Genomic DNA, 26,095 nt, shown 5'->3' on the forward strand with positions numbered 1-26,095 from the left:
CTAACCAGCAACAAAGAACAAGTAAAAAGGCAATGGATAAGCACAAGAGAACATGGCATGAATCTCGGAGCTGAACCTGGCAGCTAACTCCTACTTTCAAGAAATCATCAAAGAAGTTGTTACAAGACTTCAAAAGACTCCCCTATTATAAATAGGATGGAAGACCATTGTAAAAACAGAAGATACAAGCCCTTTGCATCATGTTTCATAGTCAATAGCAATTAGTATTAAATTACAGGTCCATTCTTAGTCACAAAACAACCTGTATTGTACTTGTAATTCATTCTCAAACTAGTAGATTGGTGGACTCAACGCCACCCGCAGTTTTTACCCTTATTCCTGGGGTTTTTTGCGTCATCATCTTGTGTCTCTTCTTCCCTTTCCCTTTGTTAATCGTTCGTAGGTTATTCAACCTCATTCATTGAACCTACACTATCATTTGCATACTTTTTAATCTAGCTGTTGTCCTATAGAACCTGGTCGAATCTAGCGAGCATATTTTGGCCAAAACAATATGTGACGAATAGCACTGTCAAAACGGTTTGACAGTTCGGTTTGAAATCGGTTCGGTATTTAATCGGGTCGGTTTGGAATCGGTTTAATTGTCTCACGGGTCGGTTTTGGTTCGGTTTAAATAGTTATCGGTTCGATTCGGTTTCTGTTTATTCTAAAATGGTTTTAATTTGGTTCGGGTTGTAAATAGTCCGGGTAGTAAACGGTTCAGTGCAGACGGGTTGCGGTTTGTTAACGGTGCGGTGTAAACGGTTTTTATCCCGGTTCAAACAGTTTCGGGTTGGAAACGGTTTTGGTTTAGAAACAGTTCGGTTCTTTTTTGGTTCAGTTTATAACTGGTTCGTTTCTTTTTCGGTTCAGCTTTTAACTGGTTCGGTTCTTTTTCGGTTCAATTTATAACTGGTTCGGTTCTTCGTTTATGGTTTAACCACTTTAACGTTATTCATATCGGTTCCATTTCAAGTTTACTAATTACGGTTCGGGTCGATTTTCGGTTTCAAAAAATAAATTGTTTAGCGAGTTGTTTGGATTCGGGCAATTAAATGGTTTTGGTTTGAAATTTGATAGTATTTGCTAACCTTTTGCGTTCACAAGTTTTATATAAAGTCACGAATCATTTCATATTTAGGCATCATATTATAAACAAATTCTCATTGATTTTATAAATACATATTATGTTCTGTTTCAAGTTTAGTCATACTGATCTTAATAGTTATATTCCCGTCAAAAAAAAAAGTTTGTAAATGGTTCGATTTAATTATATGTCCGTAAAAAAAAATCCATTTGATTATATAAAAAAGTTTGTAAACGGTTCGATTTAGAAGCAATTTTGTTCATAAACGGTTCCGTTTATGACCAGTTCGGTTCACAATCAGTTCGGTTTTTAAATGGTTCGGTGCAAACGGGTAGCAGTTTGCTAACAGTTCGGTGTAAGCGGTTTTTTTGCCAGTTTAAACAGTTTCGGGTTGGAACCGATTTCGGGTTAGATACGGTTCGGTTCTTTTTTGGTTCGGTTTTCTTTCAGTTCGGTTTATATTTGGTTCGGTTTGTTAACGGGTTCGGTTCTTATACGGTTTAACATTATTCGGGTCGATTCGGTTTCGGGTTTAATAAAATACGGTTCGGGTCGGTTTTTGGTTTAAAAAAAAATCGGTTTTTAATCGGTTCGGTTCTCATTTGGGTCGGTCGGTTTCGGGCAGTTAAACGGTTTCGATCAGTGTTTTGACAGCACTAGTGACGAATATTATCTTAACTATAATATCGATCAGTGTTGTTTATGAATACGATAAAATTTAGTAGTGTCAATTAAAAAAAACATAGGCAGTATAAGTATGAAAAGTGTTATATATACCCGGGTACACCGTGCACCCATTAAATTAATTTTTGTTCTTTATTTGATGATTGTTAACACCGAGTGTATACAACAATCTTTGTCGAGTACTTGCTTGATTGCTTCCACTCACTCATAAAATAAAAAAAGTTAACTATTATAGTTGGGTTTGGGTGGCCGATAAAAAGCTTGTAAAGTGCCACTTTTCCCTACTCCCACTCTCTCTCCTCCTTATATTATGCTCCGGTCACTACCCCGCCCTCCAATCTTTTCCCGTCCACCAATGTCACGCTCCGCCGTATCCCCCGCCGGCACCACCGTCGTCGCCACCAAAGCTAGGTTAAGAGGCGTGGTGTTTGATATGGACGGCACTCTCACTGTTCCAGTCATTGATTTTCCGGCAATGTACAAAGCTGTTTTGGGTGAAGAACAGTACAATTCAATGAAATCACAGAATCCTTCTGGAATTGATATTTTGCATCATATTCAGACTTGGAATTCTGTTCAACAGCAGAAAGCTTATGAAATTATCGCCGATTTCGAGCGCCAAGGTCTTGATCGTCTTCAGATTATGCCCGGTTAGTCTATTTTTTAATTTTGTTTTTGTAAATTTGATAAATTATGAGTATAATGTTTGATGATAATTGTTGGCGTTTATATGAATGTTTGGAGATTAACTTTTACAATGATTGTAACATATAATTTTATTGAGGTGTTGGTGGTAGAATATGACTTCTTTTAACGAATTATTTCAATTTAATCTGTTTTAGCACATACTTCGTACCTTACTTGATACCGGTACACCGGTGTAGAACACAATGAAACGGAGGTAATATATTTCATTGTTCACTTTATAATGGTGTAGTTGGCATGTGTGTTGCCTAGACTCTTCATATGACATCGAGTACCCGTACCCGTGTCGGATTGTTAACACTTTGATAGGGGTATGGAGATGGACACTTGATGCTTCATATGTTACAAATTATCGAGTCTGAATAATATAGGTGATCACCTTCTAATGTGAGAGTTTGGTTGACATTATGCTAAAGCAGTCAAAATTTAGACAAATTCATTATTGGACAATTGAATTATGAGATAGTTGTTACATTTTATAGCTGTATGTAGGCTGCACCTGTGTTCTGAGTTTATATTCTGGAGGATTCACTATTCGTTCTGACATAAACTGACTCATCTCGTTTATAGTCCCTTGCAGAAAGCTTGCTTAGGCTGTTTTGATGTGGGGATCAATTGTGTGATTTAGGTGATTAAGCATGTATAGGGATAGACTTGCAGTTGATACTAGGATGTATCACACTCTGATAAAACCATCATATATCCAAGAGAGTTTATACTGATGTAATTCATATGTTTTTTGATACTAGCAACACACCTTCTTGGCACACTTAATAACATGTGTTTGTTTTTAAATTTTATAATTATATTATTATATTACTAGTACAAAGAACTAAAAAGGAAAAAAAAAAATGAAGAAACCAAAAACTGTGAAATAAGTTTTGAACCCCAGTTACTTGCCTAATAAGTAATAACATAAGACTAAATGACCACTGAGCTGCTAAACTAATTTAATAATATAATTATAAGATTAATTTTTATACTTGGGTAATTTAGAGCATTTCAATAAAAATGGGGTTTTGGTTTGGGGGCCCTGGGCACCCGCCCCGGTTGCCCTGGTCCAGCGACGGCACTGTAAGGACGTATTTGTCTGTGCTATTGGGATTCTTCATTACACCTTGGCTATTTGTGTCAAAATGTTGACACTGACACATTTTGGACCAATTACATGCATTTTTCTCACAATGTAGCTAAGTCTGACTGTTGGATATGTACCTGGTACCAGTGCTGTGTTTTAGTGCTATAGGACTATCCAAACATGGCCAGACATGGCCGTGACCAAACGTGGCTGTGACCAACAAGGACATCGGTCCTTTAAAGAGCCAACCTCGGAGTGGTGGCCCACGGAGTTGGTGGCCTGGATGAAGCCAGCCGTGACCAAACGTGGCCGTGACCAACGAGGACGTTGGTTCTTTAAGGAGGGGCGAATGTTATAGGACTATCCATTGCAAGGTATGGGACTTGAGTCCCACATCGGTCATATGGGGGATTGATGTGGGATTTATATAGGACAATGGGCTCTCCTCCCCTTGAGCTAGCTTTTGGGGTGGCTCTCCTATTGTCCTATATCATTTAGCCATAGGATATTATTTTTCCAATGCGATAATTTTGTTGATGGTATAATTTTAAGTTTTAAATATTTAGTTGAGTCCATTATTAAATAACTAAATCATGAGCTATATGCTACTTTTTAAAGCTGTTCATATGTCGTATCTCTTTTCTACGTTTTAAAGTCTAGAGAATTTGCTCTCTCTTCTATCTGTGATAAATCCTAACTCACTACAGTTCAGAAAGCTTGCTCAGGCCATTATGTATGTTCTGTGGGAATCAATTGTGTGAGAAAGCAAAAATTAAGTGAATAAGCATAAGCATGTGTTAAGGTCTTAGCCTCTTAGGGGTGGATATATAGTTCATATCTGAGAGTACTATTAGTGTGTAGCACAATCTGTGACAACAGTATGCAGGGAGAATTAATGCGCGTATGTTTTATGCTGTAGTGTCAGTATTTAATTGGGGAATCCAATGGGTGAATGGATTAAAACTTACTGGGATCTTTCATAATTATCTTATGCACATTGTTCATCTTACCGAACCTATTTGCTGCTGTAACTTGCACTGCTGGACATCTTATTCCTGATTCTTTTCTCAAAAATCATTCTGGAATCCTGTGGAACTGCTTTGGACTAGTCATAAACAAATAGCTAGTGTTTAGTGGTTTCCCCATTCCCCTTGCAGCAGAGTTTAGACAGTAACTTGTGTTAATGCCACTGGCATCAAATGTTCAATGCTTCCTTTTAAAGTATGCTGTACCAAGACTACTATGCGATATAATTTTACCTAATGACATTATCTTTTAATAGCACTTAGGAAATTATCTTTGATAATCTAACAACTTTGATGATCCGCCTATAACAATTAATTAATTACGCATTATCTATCAAGAGTAAAACACTCTTCTAATCTTGTTATCTAAGACATAAATTATGCATTAATAAGTGCACCTTCTGATGGTGCATGCAAAAGTAAGATATTTTCTGATGAATAGCTTTAAATATTCTGTGTGTAAATAAACCATTGCTGTCCCTGCTGATGTTCATTGGGCTGTATCTTCTGATGGTGAGTTTGTAGTAGAAAAATTACAGAGGTTGGAACCAAGAACTAAAGAAATAATGGTTCTTGAAGTGTTTATGAGACTGGATAGTTAAGTGATCCACGAGCAAATCTAGAACTGATTAGGAAAGGCGTGCTATTATTTTGGTAAGTAAGCTGTATATAATTTGTTTAAAGGCCTAAAGGGAAGGTATTTAGGAAATGATGATTTTGAAGGAAAGTGAAAGAATGGTACTGAGTAGAAGTTACTTTAGTGAAATGCAATTATGGCAATTTAATGGTGTGTGTAGTTGGAGGCATTTTCACTGATCTGTTGTTTTATCAGCTTCTTTGTGGGCTAAGGCGGTTGGGGCTTTCGCAAATTGGTCCATTAGAGACTTACACTATCTTGTGGTTTTGACTTTCAGTCTGTTTTGAAGACACATTGTCTTCTTTATGAACTTTTTTAATTTGGTTTGTGCAGTTTTATACGAAGTAATATTTTTCTTCTTATCAAAACAAAAAAAATAATGATAACTTGAGTTGATGATAAGTATCGTATGTTGAAAGGAGGAAAAGATCCTGGAGATTGGGTGAAGGACGTTAAACCTTTCTGCCTTCTTGCAGTCATGGTTGTATAAATTGTATTTTATTGCATCAATCATCAAATGCTTGGCCAGTACCAATGGAAATCTTGCATGGCTTGTACTGCCAAAAGTTGTCTCCAATTTAAAGCCGATTGAAGCAAATATTCAATTGTTCCATCTGACTGGAGTATACCTGTAGAACTCGCTGTGGACATGTACATTTTTGTATTCATAATCCATGTGTTGGGGCTGCATGCGTTCTTTGACAGCATACTAATTCCCATGCAACAAGACAGATTTTCTTTTTGCAATATTCTAATAGTTACAGTAGGTTTAACCGTGTAATGACTGAGAACAAAGCTGGCAAATAGGCTGGGTAGAGATTGTGTTGGTCTCTTATCTTATAGATTGCTGGTGACTCTCTATCAATACTCTGTAATAGTCATTTTTCTGTAATTTTGCACGGTATATTCATGTTTGACCACGGTAAAATGGATTTCTAACCCCAATTCTCTTTTAGTATGAGGTTTTACATAGGTAATGGAAAGAATAATCATTTTTGTGTAATTTTGCATGGAAATTTCATGTGTGACCTTGTTAATGGATCTCCAACCCCAATTCTACCCAATTGAAACTTTTTATGTTGCTAAACTTACCATAGTTTAGATGTTGTTTTGATTTTATAGAGCTATATAAAGTTTTAATTCTGACTAGTACTAAGTGTGAGTGTAGGTGCGGCACAACTTTGTGGTTTCCTCGACTCAAAGAAATTAAGGTAACTTCAACTTGCTTTTATCTCCTTATTCTGTTCACGGAATTGTTATTTGATTTTTTTAATACTTTGTGGGAGCAAGTGGTGTGTATAGCTTTTCTTTGGGCTTACAATCATGAGGTTATCCCAAACATGTCCCTTTCAAATGTGTTACAAATTCAGGGTTTTTATTTATTATTTTTTTTTATGTGACTTGATTATTGGTAGACAAGGCCCTTCCTTTAATCTTTATGTTTTCTATTGAATGAATTTTGTTTTTATTCCAAATAATTCTTTGAGTTCTGATTTAAATATCTTGACTTTGAACAATTAGAAGGCTAGGATTTTAAGATATAGGTTTCATGTTGACTCATATAGTGAATAGTGATTATGACAAAGTGATGTTCTTGTGCCTTATTTAAGAGTACTAGGGGAGCTAACGCGCGCTATGCGCGCGTCATAGTTAGTCATATCTAGAAGCTCTTTCGATTTGGCCTTCAGATCACAAATTTAGTTAAATTAACAATAAGAGAAAATATGTAAACATGTTTAGGTGGTATAAATGTCCAAGTCGACTAACATTAATGAAAGCATAAAAGTACATAAATATTTTAGAGGGTATAACTGTCCAAATACTAATCAGTAAAAATAACTTGTATAAATTAATGAGGGTATATATGTAAATACACATTTTGAAGGGTATAATTGGCATTACACTATTCATAAGAGTAATATTGAACTTTTTATAAGGTAGGGAAATAGTGTAAATGGGGTTAGTAGGAGAGAGAAATAATAAAATAGTAGTGGGTCCTTACCAAATAAGGATATGGTATAAAGAAGTAGAAATCAATTGGGAGTTTTAAATAATAGCAATTAGCCAACGATAGCTTATAAATTGATGTTCAATTTATGATTTCGATTCTTAGTTGGAATAAAAATTAGGGCTTTATGAAATGGAGGGAATTGGTGGTGTTATTATAGTTGTAATTGCGCAACTTAGGGTTATGAACACATTGTTTATGGCTTAATAATTACAAAATTAGGGTTCTTACTTGAAATAAAATTGGAGCTTGCAAGTTAGGGTAATGTATACATTGTTTATGGCTTAATAATTTTTTTTTAATTTTTTCAATTGCAGCATGTCCATTCATGAACAACTTTAATTAAACAAATTTCAAAATAAAATCTACTTTAAAAAGTCCAATTTACAATAATATCTCACTGCATTGTTCATATGCTTCGAGTTACCCGACAATTCAAAAAAGTCAATATATATTTTTTTTCTTGAAAGAATCCTTAATTGTTCTACTCTGAAAATGAAATTGATGATAGTATGAAACTAAACTTAGATTGTGAGATTGATTTTTAATGATTGAACAAAAGAAATTTAGAAAAATGGGTGTAACAAATTGAATGCGTAGCATATATAAGTCAGTAAGAATGGAGAGAGAGAGAGAAAGAGGATGCCGATGGTATTGAAGAATAAGTGGGATTCTTGTGGTCCTGAAAAAGAGAAAGGTGAGAGATAGGAGGGAGATTACATGAAGAGAAAGAAGGTCATGGGGGGGGGGGGGGGTTAATGATTTAGGGCAACTTTGGCATTTCATGGCAAATTTTTAGAGGGAAAAATAGAAATAGGCCCCACTCGTCGGATTTTGTTTCCGAAAAATACAAGTGGGTAGTTCCACTCAACCTTTTAAAATTTAGGGGTAGCTTTTTTGTTAAAATTTTAAGAGGGTAGTTGCTTACAAAATAGCCTATATAGGGGTTGTTTCAGACAATTTTTCCGTCATATTATATGATGAATGTTAACAAGGTGACATTGAAGGGATTTTGTATGGTTTAGTTTTGTAATTAAAACAAATCTTTGGCTTGCTGCCTTGCTTTGACTGGATTCTAGTATTAGTAATATGACCAAATGTAAATACGAAGACAGCTGTTTTGTTAGTAATTTATATTTCCTTCAAAAGATATTCAAATTGAGTTCCCTGAGTTTTTCTTTACTGTGAATAGTGTGAAATGGAAATCTTATTTGACCTTCCTCTGCATTCTCTGAGTCCATGTGTGATATGCATTTCATAGGAGAGGACTTATTACTCGGAATGTCAAGCCTTCAGTTGACATATTTCATCAAAGGTTCGGGGTAAGCGCCTTTTAGGTGTGATGTTAGGTACATGGATCAGGTATTTTAAGTTTCTTTTTGTTGTTTTGGGGTCACAAATCCCTGATATTATGCGACATATTTTCTGGCAATTTGCGAATAAAAAGTTATTATTCAGGTTATGATGTTATGCCTAGAAGAAAGCTAATGCACTAGATGTAGTTGGTCAAATATATTGCTGGAAATTGCCATTCTACTTTCTAATAATTTGCAAAAAGTTTAAGCCATTTTTTAAATCAGTGAGCTTTTTGTCACCTGTCAGTCTTGTGCATCAATGGTAAAAAGATGAACCTGTTTTTATATAAACTGCTTTGCATTTGATTTGTCAAGTTGGAACATTGAAGTTATTTTGACACTTCTTGATCTTATTTACAAAGTCTTAGGTCCATATGATGCAGACCTTCCATTGGGATTTCATTGGAATCTTGAGACTGAAATTTTTTTTTTTTTTTTTTTTAAAAAAAGAGAACTAAGTTTTGGAAGCCTTATTTTTAAGGGAGCGCCACGGTGGTATTTTGGACTTTAAGGCATTTCTTGGTTGTCTGGCATAGTTGCATGACTATTCTGGTTCACCAAACATATACTCTATTGTTAAATCTAATTATCCAGTCTAAAATGTCCATATGGGTATCTGTCAAACCTACATCAAGTTGCATTTATTTAGGGTTCGTTTGGCATCGCTGTGGTTTTCTGTTTTTTGGTTTTTTGTTTTTTAAAAGTATATTACATATGTCACATAATGGATCAAAAAATATTAAGACTTATTAAAATCATGATAATTTTGAAAACTGACAACAAAAAAGTGGAAACACCTTTTTCTTGTTTCTTGTTTTTGGTTTTTAGTTTTCAAAAAAACAGGAAACTGAAAACCAAAAATGATGCCAAACAAGCCCTATTTATTTAATTTTTTTCATTTTGGATAGAACTGAAATTTCATTGTGGATTGTTGTGGACAGACCTTTAGGTATCTTGTTTATTGTCTTGTGCAATTGCACTGTCTTGTTGCACTTTGTCAATTTAACACGTACTTGACCTGTTAGTATTTGTTTCACTCAAGGGAATCAATATGACAATTTTTGTATTAAGGCTAGCTAAGTGGTAAACTTATAGGAACATTCACCTCAGTGGATGAAGGAGAACTAGACCAAGATGCTTAGCATTTTACCATATGGAAATACATTGTTGATTTGGTCAACAAAGTTCAAACACTTGGATTCGCCCACATTAATAAAGGAAATACACATTCTACCCCCTGCTTAAATCCAACCACGGTCAACAAAGTTCAAAAATACTTGGATGCATCCACATTAATAAAGGAAATATCATTCTATACCCTGCTTAAATCCAACCACCACTCATGTTGTATGTTAATAGTTTTGGTAATAAAACAACAACAACAACAAAGCCTTAGTCCCAAAATAGTTTTGGTAATGTTTAGGAAAAATAAATAATTTAATTTATGTTTTTAAGTTTAATGCTAATTAACATAAATTTACATCAATGTATAAAAAATTGAATATACTTGGGAAAGTACATAAATTTCTTAATTGTTTGTTTAAATAATTTGTTTAATATTTTTATCTTTTAATCCTGGTTGTTATGTTTGATACTAATGGAAATTTACAATATGCTTGAATGTTGACGAAATTTTAAGTATTTATTATTTTTAATATTGGTTGTAGTTCATGTACTTATTATTTGACTAATATTAACTTAGATTCGGATGCCTTTAAAGTGTTGCTCTTTTAATTATTCTATGTTGAAAGGTCAATACCTGTATTTGTGATATAGCATAAATGCATAATAAATTACTTCTAACACAGAACCTAGGCTACCATGTCTAGACTAGTTTAAACTTCCAAATTATTTAATCACTACAGGCACTATAAATCGTCCTAGTTTGTCGTTCATGTTTGCTAATACACAAATTTGACCATTAATATGTGTAATTATCTATAACTAAAATTACAAAAAAGTTTGAAATTTAAATTTATAGATTGATACAATTTAATAACAATTTACATAATAAAACTTATTGGAATATGTTTACGGTCAAAGTAAGACGTGGAAATATTTATGTACATGGAGGGATTAAACTTCAACAATTGTACCCATTCGGTCCAAATAAAAGTCTTGCTAAAAAATCTTGCCACTAACTTAATATCAACCCTACCATCTTGTTTGAAGCTAGTACATGAGTAATTAGGGTGAAAGATTGAAGCTAGTACATGTAAATAGGGGCTGAAGTAGGATTGAAGAGTCCATGTGGCAGGTGGTTTGTGGTTTATGTAGTGTCATAGGAGCACTTAAAATGGAAGCGAACATGGAGAAAAAATGGAGCTAAACTTACAAAATAGTGCCATCAACATATGGTGGATAACCAAATTGCACATGGCACTTCAGTTTGTTACTTTTAAGTTCAAAAGGTCATAGTTCTTAGTCTGAGAGCATCGTGTAAAGGATAATGATATTATTAGCAATATCATTATCCCTTGATTTACACAATTAGGTTGATTGTCAAAGATTTCCCTAACTATTGTCTAATGTACCTAGTCATATACTCTAATGTATCTAGTCATATTCTAATGCTTACTTATTTACTATCATCATCATTTGTCAGCGTCGACAAAGGGTTTCGTGAGTGTAGCCATGGTAGTAGCGGAAGCAAGAAAAGATGGATCAAAAGCTCTGTTACCATGATAGAGTAATGAGAAAGAGAATGTTGGAAAGCTTGATTATAAGAGTTTTTATAGTACATAAGTAAGCATTAGACTATGACTAGATACATTAGAGTATATGTCCGGGTAAAGTGGAGTGATTAGACAATAGTTAGGGAAATCTTTGACAATCAATCTGATTGTGTAAATTAAGGAGTAAATCAAGGGATAATGATATTGCTAATATCATTATCCTTTACACATCGAGTTTAGTGTTGGAAAGATCAATTAGTCTTCTTTCGAATGAACAATATGCCATTTGAATTTTGAAAGCTTTAGTTCATTATCCAATAGTAGTTTGCTGGCCAAGTCATTGAATACTATGAACTAAACATGGGCACGGGCCGTGCCGGCACGCGGGCAGCACGGGCCCGGCACGACTCCGGCACGGCCCGGCACGGGTGGCGGCACGGCGGCCCACCTGTGGGCCGTGGGCCGTGCCGTGAACAAAAATCCGGGGCACGGGCACGGCACGTGGCACGACGGGTGGCACGGTGGCCGGCACGTGGGCCGGCACGCTGGCACGACCCGCCGACACGTGGCACGGCCCGGGACGAAGCCAGGCACGGCACGACACGGCCCGACACGGCCCGTGCCTTACCGTTGGAAAACTAGCCGTTTATGGCCGTTTTCCAACAGCTCTAAAACGGCTAGTTTCCCCCCCCTTTTCCCACCCAAATTCCCTATAAATACCTCATATTTTCCTCCAAAAATTTCACAATTAATCAAATCATCTATTCTCTCTTATTCTCTAATATTCTTACTCTTAAATTCTCAATTCTCAAATTCCTACAAATCATACAATCTTGCTCTCTTTTGTGAAAAGAAAAAAAAAATTCCTACTCTCTTATAAATTTTACATTTTTACTATTATTATTTTTATTAGTCTACTACCAAAAAAAAAAAAAAAATTGTTATATTTACATTCGGGAAATTAAAAATTCGGGAAATTATAAGTTCGAGAAATTATAAATTTGGGAAAGCATTGAAGCGTCATTGTAAGATCTAACTCAACTTTATTTTAATTTGTTATTGTTATTGTTGTTGTATTTTTGGAACTACTTAATTATATAAAAACTACTTTCTATTTTAATTGTGGGTTATTTGGATTGTTGAAATCTGTCTAAGGCGGGATTTGGGCTCTGGACAACGTCGCTCCTAACCTCTCCTACCTGGGATCTCATTGATCCAAGTAATCTACTATTATTATAATTATTTTTAAAAATTTAATTTATATAAAAACTACTTATTAATTAATTCTTATTCGACCCCGGAGGCTTGTGTTTGGCTACCTGGGGAAGGAGGAGGAAAAGGAAATTCATATTGTTGAAATTGAGTTTGTTGAAATTGGGTCCAAGGAGCCATATCATCCATTTGTTCTTGCCCTCCCGTGTTTTGGGGATAAAAGAAAGGGGTTGAAGTGTTTGGAAAGGGCATGTTAGGAGAGGGAAAGGGCATGTTAGGGGGGGGGGCATAGACATTGAAGTGTTTGGGTTTGGTGATTCCCTACGTTTTGACTTGTCTTTTCTAGAGGAGGAGGAAACGTTCGGGTTTGATGCCATGATTAATTAATAATAATAACACAACTAACAATAACAAAGTATCAATTAACAACAATAATAATAACAATAAGAATAAGAATTAATTAATAAGTAGTTTTTATATAAATTAAATTTTTAAAAATAATTATAATAATAGTAGATTACTTGGATCAATGAGATCCCAGGTAGGAGAGGTTAGGAGCGACGTTGTCCAGAGCCCAAATCCCGCCTTAGACAGATTTCAACAATCCAAATAACCCACAATTAAAATAGAAAGTAGTTTTTATATAATTAAGTAGTTCCAAAAATACAACAACAACAATAACAATAACAAATTAAAATAAAGTTGAGTTAGATCTTACAATGACGCTTCAATGCTTTCCCAAATTTATAATTTCTCGAACTTATAATTTCCCGAATTTTTAATTTCCCGAATGTAAATATAACAATTTTTTTTTTTTTTTTGGTAGTAGACTAATAAAAATAATAATAGTAAAAATGTAAAATTTATAAGAGAGTAGGAATTTTTTTTTTCTTTTCACAAAAGAGAGCAAGATTGTATGATTTGTAGGAATTTGAGAATTGAGAATTTAAGAGTAAGAATATTAGAGAATAAGAGAGAATAGATGATTTGATGAATTGTGAAATTTTTGGAGGAAAATATGAGGTATTTATAGGGAATTTGGGTGGGAAAAGGGGGGGAAAACTAGCCGTTTTAGAGCTGTTGGAAAACGGCCATAAACGGCTAGTTTTCCAACGGTAAGGCACGGGCCGTGCCTGGCTTCGTCCCGGGCCGTGCCACGTGCCGTGCCGGCGGGTTGTGCCAGCGTGCCGGCCCACGTGCCGGCCACCGTGCCACCCGCCGTGCCACGTGCTGTGCCCGTGCCAGAATCCGGATTTTTGTTCACGGCACGGCCCACGGCACACAGGTGGGCCGCCGTGTCGTGCCGTGCCGCCACCCGTGCCGCCCGCGTGCCGGCACGGCCCGTGCCCATGTTTACCTCTAGGAGACGAAGGCGAAGACAAAGACGAAGACGACCAATAATAATTACATGATTACATATTTACATTATACACTATTGTATTCTTTTTGTATTATCGAACTTCGAATTCCGTATAATAAATGAAGTTATTCAATGTTCATACACTATTGTACGATTTTTAATTATTATTACTTAGTTTGTAATTTTGTATTATTGAATTATCGTACATTCGTACAATCGTACCGGCTACCGTCATATAATAAAATAAGTTATTCTTCAATTTTTTGTGTTTTCGGATTATCGCACTCGTATTTTTTTTTTATTATATGCATTGTTGTTTTTAATTGGTTTTTTTTTTATCATTTAGTTTTTGTTTTTTTTTTTTTAAAAAAAAAAAAAGAAGGGTGGCACGGTTTGGCCCGTGGGCCGTGCCGTGGGCTGGGGTGTGCCAATTTCAGGCACGGCACGGCACGCCGAGGAGCCGGCTCGGCATGGCACGGCACGGCCCCCACCCCGGCACGGCCAGGCACGGCCCGCGGCGGCACGGGCACGGCCCGTGCCCATGTTTACTTTGAACTCTGTATGTGATACATTCCAGAAATGCTATTCACTAGGATTATCAAATTCATGTCAGGTGTGCCATGGCAGTGTTTGAAAAAGCGCGCCTAAGGTGCGCCTAGGCCCAGAGGCGCAAGGCGATAGGGGGTAAGCGCTTTTTTGGCTTGGGCGAGGCAATCTTGATAAGGCGCACCTGAGGCGCCTGAGGCACCTAAGGCGCACCCGATGCGCACATGAGGCGCACCTGAAGCATAATTCTGTCAATTGTTTTTAATTAATTATATAGTGCGCCTCACTTCAATGAGGTGCATCAAGGCGCTGCATATCCCTTATCGCCTCAGTGCGCCTTGAGCTTTTTTATACAATTGGCCATGGCTCACAAGTATAGTACTTAAAATCAGGATTACCCTTCTGGGTTTCTAGCCCCATCCAGTCCATTTGTGAGCTTTATATAATCAATTTAGAATAAAAGTTAATTTGTTTGGTTTATTTCATTTTTTTAATTTCTATTTTTTTTTTTTTTTTTTTTTTTTTTTTTTTTTTTTTTTTTTTAAAATATTACCATACAAATGGGAGACTTTGAGAGAGAGTGCTCTGAAAAGGGAGGCATGTGGACTTAGAGAGATTTTAGGAAGCAATGGACTTTATGGTGGTCAAAACTAATCCTCCAAGGTGATAATTCTTCAGTCATTGTCATAAGAATAACAGGACCAAAGCAGGCATTTACATTATCTTTCTTTAGAAGAAAGGGATTTCAGCACTCCCTCTGGTCAATTTCCTTTGAAAACTCAGTCAGTACCCAGACTACGCACCTCTGGAAAAAGCTAAACAGAAATCATTGTCATTTTTTTCTAAGACTAGGTTCTTTAGCTTACTGAATTTTGTAAATTTGTTCAATTAAGTAAACCAGCTCAATGAAAACTGTAGGATTTGAGTATTATGCTGGTGGGTAATGGCCCCTAATGGGAGCATTGAAATTCTCAGTGTGTTGGGGAGGGGGGGTTGGGTGGGTCTGTGGGCGGGAGGTTGATATAACTTTGAAAATTCGCCAAATATACCCAATTCCAGTCACGGATAAGGGTTTATCAGCATGACCTTGGTTCTGTTTTCTTGAACATATGGGTTCACTTCAATAATTTTTTTGTCTTAGTTTAAGCTTGATTTTAATTATGCTTTGTTTAAGTTTGATTTTAATTATGCTTTGTGACAATCACCTTGACAAAGTTGGCTTGATGCTAAATATTTGACTTTCATATAAATTTCTGCAGATGACATTTTCTCCTGCAGTGAGCAGGGAATTTCTCCCCTGCAAACCTGATCCAGCTCCCCTATTACATATATGTTCGAAGTGGGAAGTTCAACCAAATGAAGTGATTATGATTGGTGATAGCCTCAAAGATGATGTGAGTGAATTTTGATTCTCAAACTCTTCTAAAATTGGTCTTCTAAAATTGGTTAGTTCTTTCTTCATCAAACATCCCGTGGGGTGTTATGTGATTAAAACATCCAATAGTTGAGAGGTGGAATGAAATAGGAGTTTAAGATGATGTTATTGCAGCTTAATTTGGGCAGTATAGAAGAGACTAATGTATACAGTCCACACCGTATCTGTATAGAAATTTTTTTTACCAGCAAAACATTTTTTTTATACCAACCCTAAAGGTTTAAATATCATCCTTGGAGGAACACTTTAAGTAGGTATTCCAGTAATATATACTTCGGTTAGTATGAACGAGAAACATAAAATTAAGTCCAAGTAAAGAATAAATAATCCCTTATAAATATAAGGAAAATAAATAACCTTTCCAAAACTTAGAAAGAGTAAAAATATCTCTGTAGCACCTCCTAAAAAGTTAATTGTTGAACAAGAGATAAACAATGAACCTAACTGTTACAAAGAGTTGCAGACTTTATTTGATATATGAGACTAAGAAGATAAAGTCAGAACAATGGGTTGCTTTTGATAATGAAATAGAAGGAAGTAACTACAGTTTTTTAAAAGAAAATTATATCAACAAATGGGATTAATGAAACTAGATGGTATGATTCTACGTATTGAAATTATGCAACAAAAAATTGATAATAAACTAGGAAAACTGGTGATGGATAATAATGAAATTGGAGAAGAAATTATCAATGAAAGTAATCATGTGAAATTGTAAACAATGTTATTCCTAGACCTAGGTATCAAGGAGAAGGAAGTTGCACACGAGACACGACCAAGATACATATCATGAAAGTGTCATGGTCATGCCAAATCCTATACCTAAACAAGAAGAACTCTTGAACCTATTAGTCAAACCAATAGTTTAATTAATTGTTTCACTTCTCTATTGCGGACGTATTTAAATTATTGCCCTATTTCCTTTTTTTTGGAAACTTTTAACAATATTTTACTATTTTCCTCTCCACTTGTTGGAGTAGTGGATATCATAATTTAATAATTTTCATATTCTCTCTTCTGCCCAATTATACTCACTTTTGGTTTTTCAGATTTTTTATTCTTCAATCAACCCCACTTCAATCATAAAATAATACTTTCTACTATTCCTCCTAAATCTTCGTGTCCAGAGAAGTGGAGCAATTAATGTAATATGGAGGGAGTAAAGTCAAACTAGATGGTATTAGAGATAGGCAAGAAGTCATAGATAACTGGAAAAAGAGTATGAGTAGTGTACTAAACTTAAATGCTGAATGGAGATCTAGAAATTTCTTAAACTATATGGAGCATAGTTTTTATGATTGCGTAGAAGATTGGTACTATGGGGTAGACGACAAAGTTATAACAGCATTAAGAGCTAGTGAGTCTCCTACTAGAATGTTAGACAATTATGTCAATGCATTGAGTTAAAATTTATAGGTCTGAGAACTGATCCTAATGAAAAAACAATGGAATATCAAAGAAAATTGAGCAATCTATCAAAATGTAATATAAACTTTGTTGAGAATTATATTGTGGAGTTTGAGATACATATTATAAAATTGGTAATGACCAAACCTTGGAGTTTTCTATGATAAATTACCAAGCCCAATTACTGGAGAAATTATTGAAAACTATCAGAGAGAAAAATACATAGCTAGGGATGCCCTTGGTAAAAGAATTGTTTTCCTAAGAAAATGGATTGAAAGAAATGTAGAGAAGTAGCAAGAACTCGACAATTGAATAAACTATCTCTAACTTGTTAGGATTTCCCAAGTAATTATGGATGTGAAAGAAAAAGCTATAACAAGAAGAAATATTACAAGAAAAATAAGTTTGATAGACCCAAGAGGAAAAACCTATTGGAAGAATTACAATAAGCACAATAGGTTTTTCCAGAAAATATTAGGCCATGCTTGTGTTGATCTTGTGGAGAATTAGGCCATTATGGTTTATGATAATGAAGGTAAGAATGTTAATCACATACTCATGAAAGCCTTAGCTAGTTGGGACTACATAAGTAATAATAAAGGAATAGTAGTAATAATAGAGGAAGAAAGTGAGAATAACGAAGAAACCGATGAAAGCTAATCACAAAATCCTTTATCTTCTTCTTTGATAACATCGCCATACCGACAACCAGATGCTGTATCCAGAACAGAATATATACTCAGGTCTGTGTCGGGTAGAATCAACCTGGGTATGGAAGCAATTTTGCCATGTCCATGTAAAATAGCTTCTTAAATTATGAGTAATGTTGTACTTGGAAAATAAGCTGAAGGAGAAGAATGTGTAAATAAAGGTTGTTTAAGCATTGTGAATTTGCGTACTATCTACTATGAAAAGGCATAACACTGCTCCATTGCATGATAGTAAACTAGTTCTCACAGATTTAGCCTTCTCTTTTTGCCGTCATCTTTTATGGTCATCTATGGTAACTTAAGGTTCTCTTCACCTTTTCTCTCTTCCTCCATCTTCCTTCATTGCTTATCCTCCATCTTCCTTCATTGCTTATCCTCCATCAACCCCTCTCCCCAAACCATTCTTTCTTCGTTTTGTCTTCATCTCTTTCCCTCTAAAAGTAGAAGCAACAAGATGGACCACATGTAGAAAAAATTTCACCGAGTCCATTTCAAAGTTTTCAACACAGAGATCAACAAAGCCTTATTTTCAACCCCTAAAGTCTGAAACCATTGTCAAAATTAATCCTCTAGTGTAGGAGAGTTTATCAAATATCCAGCAAGCTCTCTAAAAAAGCATCCTAGTGAGGGAAAACCTGAACTGGACAAGGAAATTCGAATACAGATCACAACATAGTTTCTTTCAAAGAAATTGAGCTAAATCATAGAAGGCCCAGTGATGGTGGCCAGTAATATGCTATGGTTGTGGTAATTAGAAGGGAGTATCAAGTATTCAATGATAAGCATTAGGTTCAGCACATTTTTTACAAACTCAGGTTGATGAGGACAATAACCGAGTCCAATGATCTCCAAATGAAAAGAGACATGGGGAGGAGTGCAGATAGAGCAACACTGATCTCTTTACTTTGTAATCTCCATTAATGCTCTTCAGATTTGAAACACTAACCCAAAGGTACTAGGAAAATTTCATAGTATGAAGGATATATTGAGATTATGCAAAACTTCAAGAGTTGTCCTGGATAATTCCCATAAAGAGAGAGAAAAGAACCAACATATCTACTCCTTTGTGTATGTGTTGTAATATTTCTTTCAATTTCCTTTTCTGACAGGTAGCTTGTGGGAAAAGAGCAGGAGCATACACATGCTTGCTTGATGAAACTGGGAGGTATGACTCTCCTGAGTTTGCTTCAGTTGACCACAAACCAGATTTTAAGGTTTCTTCTCTCACAGAAGTTCAGTCATTGCTGGAAACACATTTTGACTTGAGACCATAATGGACTTGAGCCCTATGTCGAGTAAGTTAACAGCTGAATTGCTTAAGCTGTGTGCTTCCGGCAACAAAAAATTATTTAAGCTGTTTGAAGGTTCTCACATGAGCATCTTCAATATCCGAGGCAATTTAAAGAAAAGGATATGAAGTGATTGTGATTGAAATTGAAGAATATTGCTGCCTTCAAACTTGGCATTTCTTCGTAGATTATGATACTCCATACTAAGAACATAATTTCTGTCTTGTCTAGATTGCTAAATATGTGCTTTCATATTTGGGCGAAAAATTGAGAAATTTCCTAATATTGTGCTTTGTGTGACATTAGATTTGCTGCTGCAAGACATTCCTCCTGGATTCTTAGTTATATTGGCAGCTTAATTTGTGCATATCATATTGATGACATTCAGAATGACAAAGGCGCTCAAACATGAAAATTATATATTTGGTTTTTCTAGTTCTAAAATTTCATTTGCCTTTGGTATCTCTTAAATTTTAGTCTCTGTTTTCGTGTTATCGAGTTATACTAGTTTTTAGCTACATTATAACAGCAGCACCTCAGAACCATTGTGGAGAATGTGAGACGTAAGCTTAGAATGTACAATCTTCCTAAGACATTTTGGGGTGAAGCAGTCAAGTGTGCAGTGTACTTGACGAACCGAGCTCATAACTGCATTTCTTTTTCTTTTTAAAAAAACAAGTAAAAAAAAAAATTAAAAAATTCTGATGACAATTTCAGTGTACAAAGCACCATTTTTCTACATAGGAATGCCTTAAATTAGAAAAGTCATTCTATTGGGAAGCTGTGTGGTTGAGCCTGTCACCAGAGATCTCAAGAAAGTGTCATTGATGCAATGCTTTTTATGACTCTCTCTTTCTGAGCTATTCCGTTTTTTCACACCACCTTTCATAAATCATTCTCCAAAGCATGTGAGAATCTGTTCCGATTACATTTATCTCTTCTGTTGTTTTTATCTTATTAAAAAAATATTCATTAAATTTAACTATCGTTTGGTTCGTTATATAGAATGGATTGGTATGGGATCTCATACTAGGGTTGTATGGATTTTAAACCCTATACTTGTCTAAATTTGTTTATATTTTGGAATGGTTTATAGATTTCATTAAAGGAATGGATTGTGAATCTTATGGGGTGAGGTGGGTATGGGATTCTAGGAGAATGAGGTGGAGTTAGACTCCTCTTGATATGAGATTCCAAACTTAAAATGTCCAACCAAACAATATATGGATTGAATAGACTATAACTCCATTTCAATCCATTCAAAAAGCTTCAACCAAACGGCCCCAATAATAAGTGTGGTTTGATAAACATAATTTTTAACCAATAAAAATCAGTAACTTTAAAAAATAAAAATACTATAGAATCAATAAATAAATTTTAATTTTTCAATAAAATAATTATTTTAAGTTTTGCAAAAATAAAGTGAAGAGAATGAAACCTAAGTAGTAATGACATGTACTTGGTAAAATTGTGTATGGGAATCCCCTAATAATGTCGGCCGTTACAAAATTCAATTTTTTTTTTTTCCTGGTGCACTTTATAACCATAAATTTTTCTTGAACAAAACCTCTCAATTAGTGTTATTAGATGTCTGAATGGTTGAATGGGGTGTATTTATTTCAAGCACAATGGTTTTATGTTATAAAAATCTGGTTAGTTTTGTTGACGTGGAAAGTTTATTGGGAAATAATATTTTGAAAAAATATATATTTGGAAATAAGTTACAAAAAAAAAAAAAAAAGAGCATCAGTAATATATATACTAAAAGACACACCAGCAATGACACGTATCATCTCCTGGTGTGTCCTTAGTTTTTTTTTTTTTAATTTAGAAAATTTTATTTAAAGAAGTTATTTAAAGAAAAGTTTTTTTTGTCAACCAAATATACAAACAATAATATTTACCTTTCTTATGTTATTATCCAATTAAGTACGGATTAATAAGGAAATAAATAATCTTTCTACAAATATATTAACTTTTTATTTTGTATGCCATAAAGGCGTAAATTAATTTATATAAAGAAAATATGGAGTAATTAAAATAACCGTGCATGGCACGGGACCTAACCTAGTATTCTATGAAAATCGTTCCTGGATTGTTAAATTATTTATCGAATCTTGCTAATGAACGTCTTTGGGGCGTTAGATAAATATTTAAAATATATTTTAAAATGGTCTTAATTTGGGAATGCATGAATGCATGACAAAATCACTCGTCGATTGGTGTAATTAATGTTCCCCACTAATAGTCACTTTTGGTAGAAAATCACGGGAATTAATAAACATAAATACGAAGTAGCAAAAGTATATTGAAAAAGTAAATTTACATTGGGTATGGAAAAAAGTAGAGAGAGAAAGTAATTAAAGTACATGGGAAAGTAAAATTTATGTGGGAAAGTTAAATTTGCACAAATATTTTTTGCAAATGGAAGAAAATTTTGGTAAAAAATAATATTAATGGTACTTGAAAAAAGCAAATGTGATTAACATTTTGGGTCACCAAAAATGACAAAAGTGACTATCAATGGGGGACAGAGGGAGTATTTTTTTCTTTTAGTTATTTTATCTAATATCTTCGAGATGTTCGTTAGCTTTTGCCTTTAAAAAATTTTGAAGGATTTTTCGAGTTATTATTAATTTCCAAGCTAATAATTAATGCTTGCCAAAACACTTTTGTCCCGAATGTTCTCTCTTTTTTTAGAAAGTGATTGCTAGTGTGATTCATTGAAGACTAGAAGATACGAGTATCGTTGAGTTTAAGTGAAACAAATCTAGTGATTGCCATAAAAAAGCAATATTAAAAAAAAAAAAAAAAAAAAAAAAGGAAAAAAAAGAAAATTGCGGTAAAGGAAGTGTTAGAGGTGGGATCCTAGACCCACTTTGAAAATAACACTCAAATTGTCGTCATAGTAATTTTGATTTGGCAAAGTTGTGGACGAATAGGCCACTTCTTTCCTTCCCTAATGAAAGTAGTCGATGTGATTTTGTGGGTGGATGTTGTGTATATAAACTCTCCCCATCATACTATTTTTTATTAATAATTTAAAAATTTGACGTTTTAACCTTTTCTTTGCAACATTGAGGTGTTGTTTGGTTGATATTTGAGTTCTTAAGTTTTGAAGTGATGACAAACAGTTAAAAAATGTCAAATGTCAAATGTTTCAAATGTGCGGTAGCAACTAATTCAGGTTTTTAAAGTAGTTAGCCATTTTGATTGAGTTGAATAAAAGATGGGATTTGAATGAGTTGATCAATTAAAGGAATATTATCAAGATCTTTAGGATAGGACTTTATTGTAGTTAGGGCCTGTTCTCATACGTTGAAATTCAGTTTAGTTCAGTTCAGTCCAGTTCAGCTCCTAATTTCCTTCTCTTATAATATATTCATTTCAGTTCAGTTCAGTTTAGTTCTGCTGAGAGCAGTTAATGAGAACAGGCCCTTAGTCTTCTTGTTGTAATATCAATAACATGTGGCTATATTGCATCAAAAAGAAAATAACATATGACTATCTTAATTAGTCTGGTACTTAAAGATTTTGTCCTTATTGTATTATTTTAAGCATGAGAATATTTGCTGACCAAAAAATGGTAATTGTGATATATATATTTAGAGAGATATGGAAATACTTGTATTAAAGTATGAAAGGTGGGAGGAAGAGGGAATACGGAAATATTAAAGTATGACAATTAGAGGTCCACTAGGAGAGAAGAAATTAGTTAAATATTGTAAATGGTTTTCAAAAAAAAGAAATGGAGCATGTGATTTCAATACGGCCACAAAAGAAAAGTGTAGCAAGGAATAAAATACGGAGAGAATGTCTTATAATTAGTCTAATATTTTGGTTCTATTTATGGAACCTGAATAATATAGAATGGAGATGTTTTCCATTATGTGAGTGATGCATTGTGGAAGTTTTTTTTTTTTTTTTTTTTTTAATCTGATGCATTGTGGAAGTATCTTCATTTAAGAAATGATCTTTTAAGGGCCTGTTCACATTTACTGAACTGAGCTGAACTGAACTGAACTGATTGGAGCTGAACTGAACTGAACTAAATTGAGCTGAAATTAATATTTTATGAGAGAGGGAAATTAAGAGCTGAACTGAACTGATTAGAGCTGAATTGAACTAAACTGAGCTGAACTAATTGAAGCTGAACTGAAGTGAAATTAAGTAAATGTGAATAGGCCCTAAGTCATGAAATAATTTATCTCCCATGAGTTATTCAACACAATTACATTTTCACTTTTAAGCTAAAGTTTTTCGCGTACATTTTTAGAGATCATTCAAAAAGCCTAAACACTTTTGGAAATAGCTTGTGAGTTTATCAATCAACTGGTAGTTCACACACTTTGTTACGATTTCATTGTCTCTTAACTTGTGACAAAAATCATTATTAAGACTTAAGAGAACTAGTTTGAGTGTGTAATTGAGTCGGTAAGAGGTTAGTGATTAAATAAAATTATTTGTAGAACTTCACATATACTACCTATATTACAAATTTTACTAGGAAGTTACAGGGATTGAAAGTTTAAAGCCTTTAAATTTAAATGTAAGTGTGAAAAAAAAAAAAAAAAAAAAAAACTATTTCGACACTGTTAAATTAGAAAGTCCTACTCCTACTCATAGTTAGAGGTGTTAATTTGAGTGTTTGGGTCGGGTCTGGTAAGGTCATATCAAACTAGTTCGGGTCTAATTTAAACCTTGAATCATACTAAATTATTATAACCATGCGAGTTAAAATCTTGATCGGATATTTTTTTGGAATAGTTTCGATCGGGTCGGTCTGGACATGTTATGCAAGTCTACCTTGATTTGTTTAAAGTCAGCCAACAAGAAACAAGGACTACCAAAAGAGTTGATGTCGGTTATTAAAAAACAAAATATGTCTTCATAAATTGCTATCATGGTTATATGAAGTATTTATTTAATTTTTGTATATTTTTATGGAAGTTGCTTTCACGTTTGTCAGGATAATTATGGGAATATTGTGAGAATATATACTTTGATATATTTGCTATTATCTTTTTTTTTTTTTTTTTTTTTTTGACAGTGAGTACTAAAAAAAAAAAAGACAAAACAACTAAAAGGACCAAAAAAGAAAATCACGACGTCTAGCCTTCCCTGCCAACCAGTGGGTTGGAAAAACCAAATCCCTAGGAACCTTCAGTATCTTGCAAGCCTCCAAAGAGTCTAACAGCGACAAAAGATCCCGAACTAACCAGACCAGCGAAATATCTGAACGTCTCTGTCGAGCTAGAAGATGACACAAGGGCACACAATCCGAATAGATAACAATCCGACGATACCCTTTCTGAATTACAGTCCGCAGCCCCCAGAAACAAGCCAGTAACTCTGCATGAAGTGTCGAAGAAGCAAAAGTAGCACGAGCTCCCCCACCAAGAACAAGGGGGGAATCCAAAGGCCTAAAAAACCACCCAGTACCTGCTGCATTGTCCGCAAACGACCAAGCACCATCAAGCACCAGACAGAGATCCATCTGAGTAGAGGACTCCCCAATAAGCCAAAAGGAAGAATCAAGTCGTACAGGAGGAATCCGAACAGAGGAGTGAGCCAAAACTGAGGAGAAGTAAAAGTTGAGCTGACTCACACCGGGAAGCCCAAACAGAAGCTAAGCTCAATATCTCCCCAGAAGTATTTCTATCTTTTCTATCTACTGGCCGTAAGTGTAGGGAATTGATTATTTGGCCTACATCTTGTATAAATTAGAGCTGCCAAAAGCTGACCCGATCCGAAATACTGATCCAAACCCGATTAATAATCGACCTGTCTAAACCCGAAAAAATGGTGACCCGAACCTACCTGAAACCAACCCTAGACCCGAGTTGACCCGAGTATTTGAGACTCGAACCCGAACATGAACCGACCTGGAGATGACACGACCCGAATGTAACCCGTAAATTATCAACCTGAACCGAACAAGACCTGAACCGAAATTGGCCCAAACCCGTTTTAACCTGTCAAAACCCGAATTCAACCCAACCTGTTCCTAACCCGACTTGAATTTAACCCGACTCGAAATTCAACCCGACCCGTTACAAACCCGACCCGAAATCAACCCAACTTGTTATTGACCCGACTCGAATTTTACTGGAAATAATATGAACTTAAAATGTATATATATCTTATCTAAACTTACTTGAACTTATTAGCTCGAATTTAAACTTCTCTGAACTTATTTCTCTTACAATACATGAAATTGATAATGATTAAACGTGAACGTCATTACATGAACTGTTAACAAAGCGACCCAAAAAATATAATTGAACCCGATATGACCTGACCTGATATCAACCTTAAACCCAAATTAACCCAATATTTTGATACCCGAATCCGAACATGACCCGACTTGATTATTAGAACCCGCAAATTATTCCGAGAATGATAAAACTGGGAAAGGACCAACCTGATTATAACCGAACCTGAGAATGACCCAATTTGGAAATGGCCCGACCTGATTATAACCCACAAATTATTGACTTGCCAACTTGAACCCCGAGAATGACTCGACTTGGAAATGACCTGACCTGATTATAACTTGCAAATTATTGACCTGAACCGAACCCGACTTGAATCCGAGAATGACCCGACTTGGAAATGACCTGACCTGATTATACCCCGCCAATTATTGACTTGCCGACTTAACCCGAAAATGACCCGACTTGGAAATGTCCCGACCTGATTATAGCCTACAAATTTTTTATTTGAACTGAACCCGACTAGAATCCGAGAATGACCCGACTTGGAATTGACCCGACCTAATTATGACCCTCAAATTATTGACTTAAATAGAACCCGACTCAAACACGAGAATGACCCGACTTAATTCTAGCCCGCAAATTATTGACTTGAACCGAACCCGAC

General features: G+C 35.0%; 1 protein-coding gene across 1 annotated transcript; it reads left to right on the forward strand.

Moving 5' to 3' along the window:
- Window positions 1-2,001: 2,001 nt before the first annotated feature.
- On the forward strand, window positions 2,002-19,657 carry LOC145607844 (haloacid dehalogenase-like hydrolase domain-containing protein At2g33255). Its single transcript, XM_081663439.1, has 5 exons — window positions 2,002-2,421; window positions 6,385-6,427; window positions 8,486-8,546; window positions 15,632-15,766; window positions 19,034-19,657. The coding sequence occupies exons 1-5, from the start codon at window positions 2,082-2,084 to the stop codon at window positions 19,196-19,198; spliced, it is 744 nt and encodes a 247-aa protein (XP_081519565.1). The 5' UTR covers window positions 2,002-2,081; the 3' UTR covers window positions 19,199-19,657.
- Window positions 19,658-26,095: the final 6,438 nt, after the last annotated feature.

The sequence above is a fragment of the Chenopodium album genome, chromosome 23 (assembly GCF_948465745.1).
Source record: "Chenopodium album chromosome 23, dcCheAlbu1.1, whole genome shotgun sequence".
NCBI lineage: Eukaryota > Viridiplantae > Streptophyta > Magnoliopsida > Caryophyllales > Amaranthaceae > Chenopodium > Chenopodium album.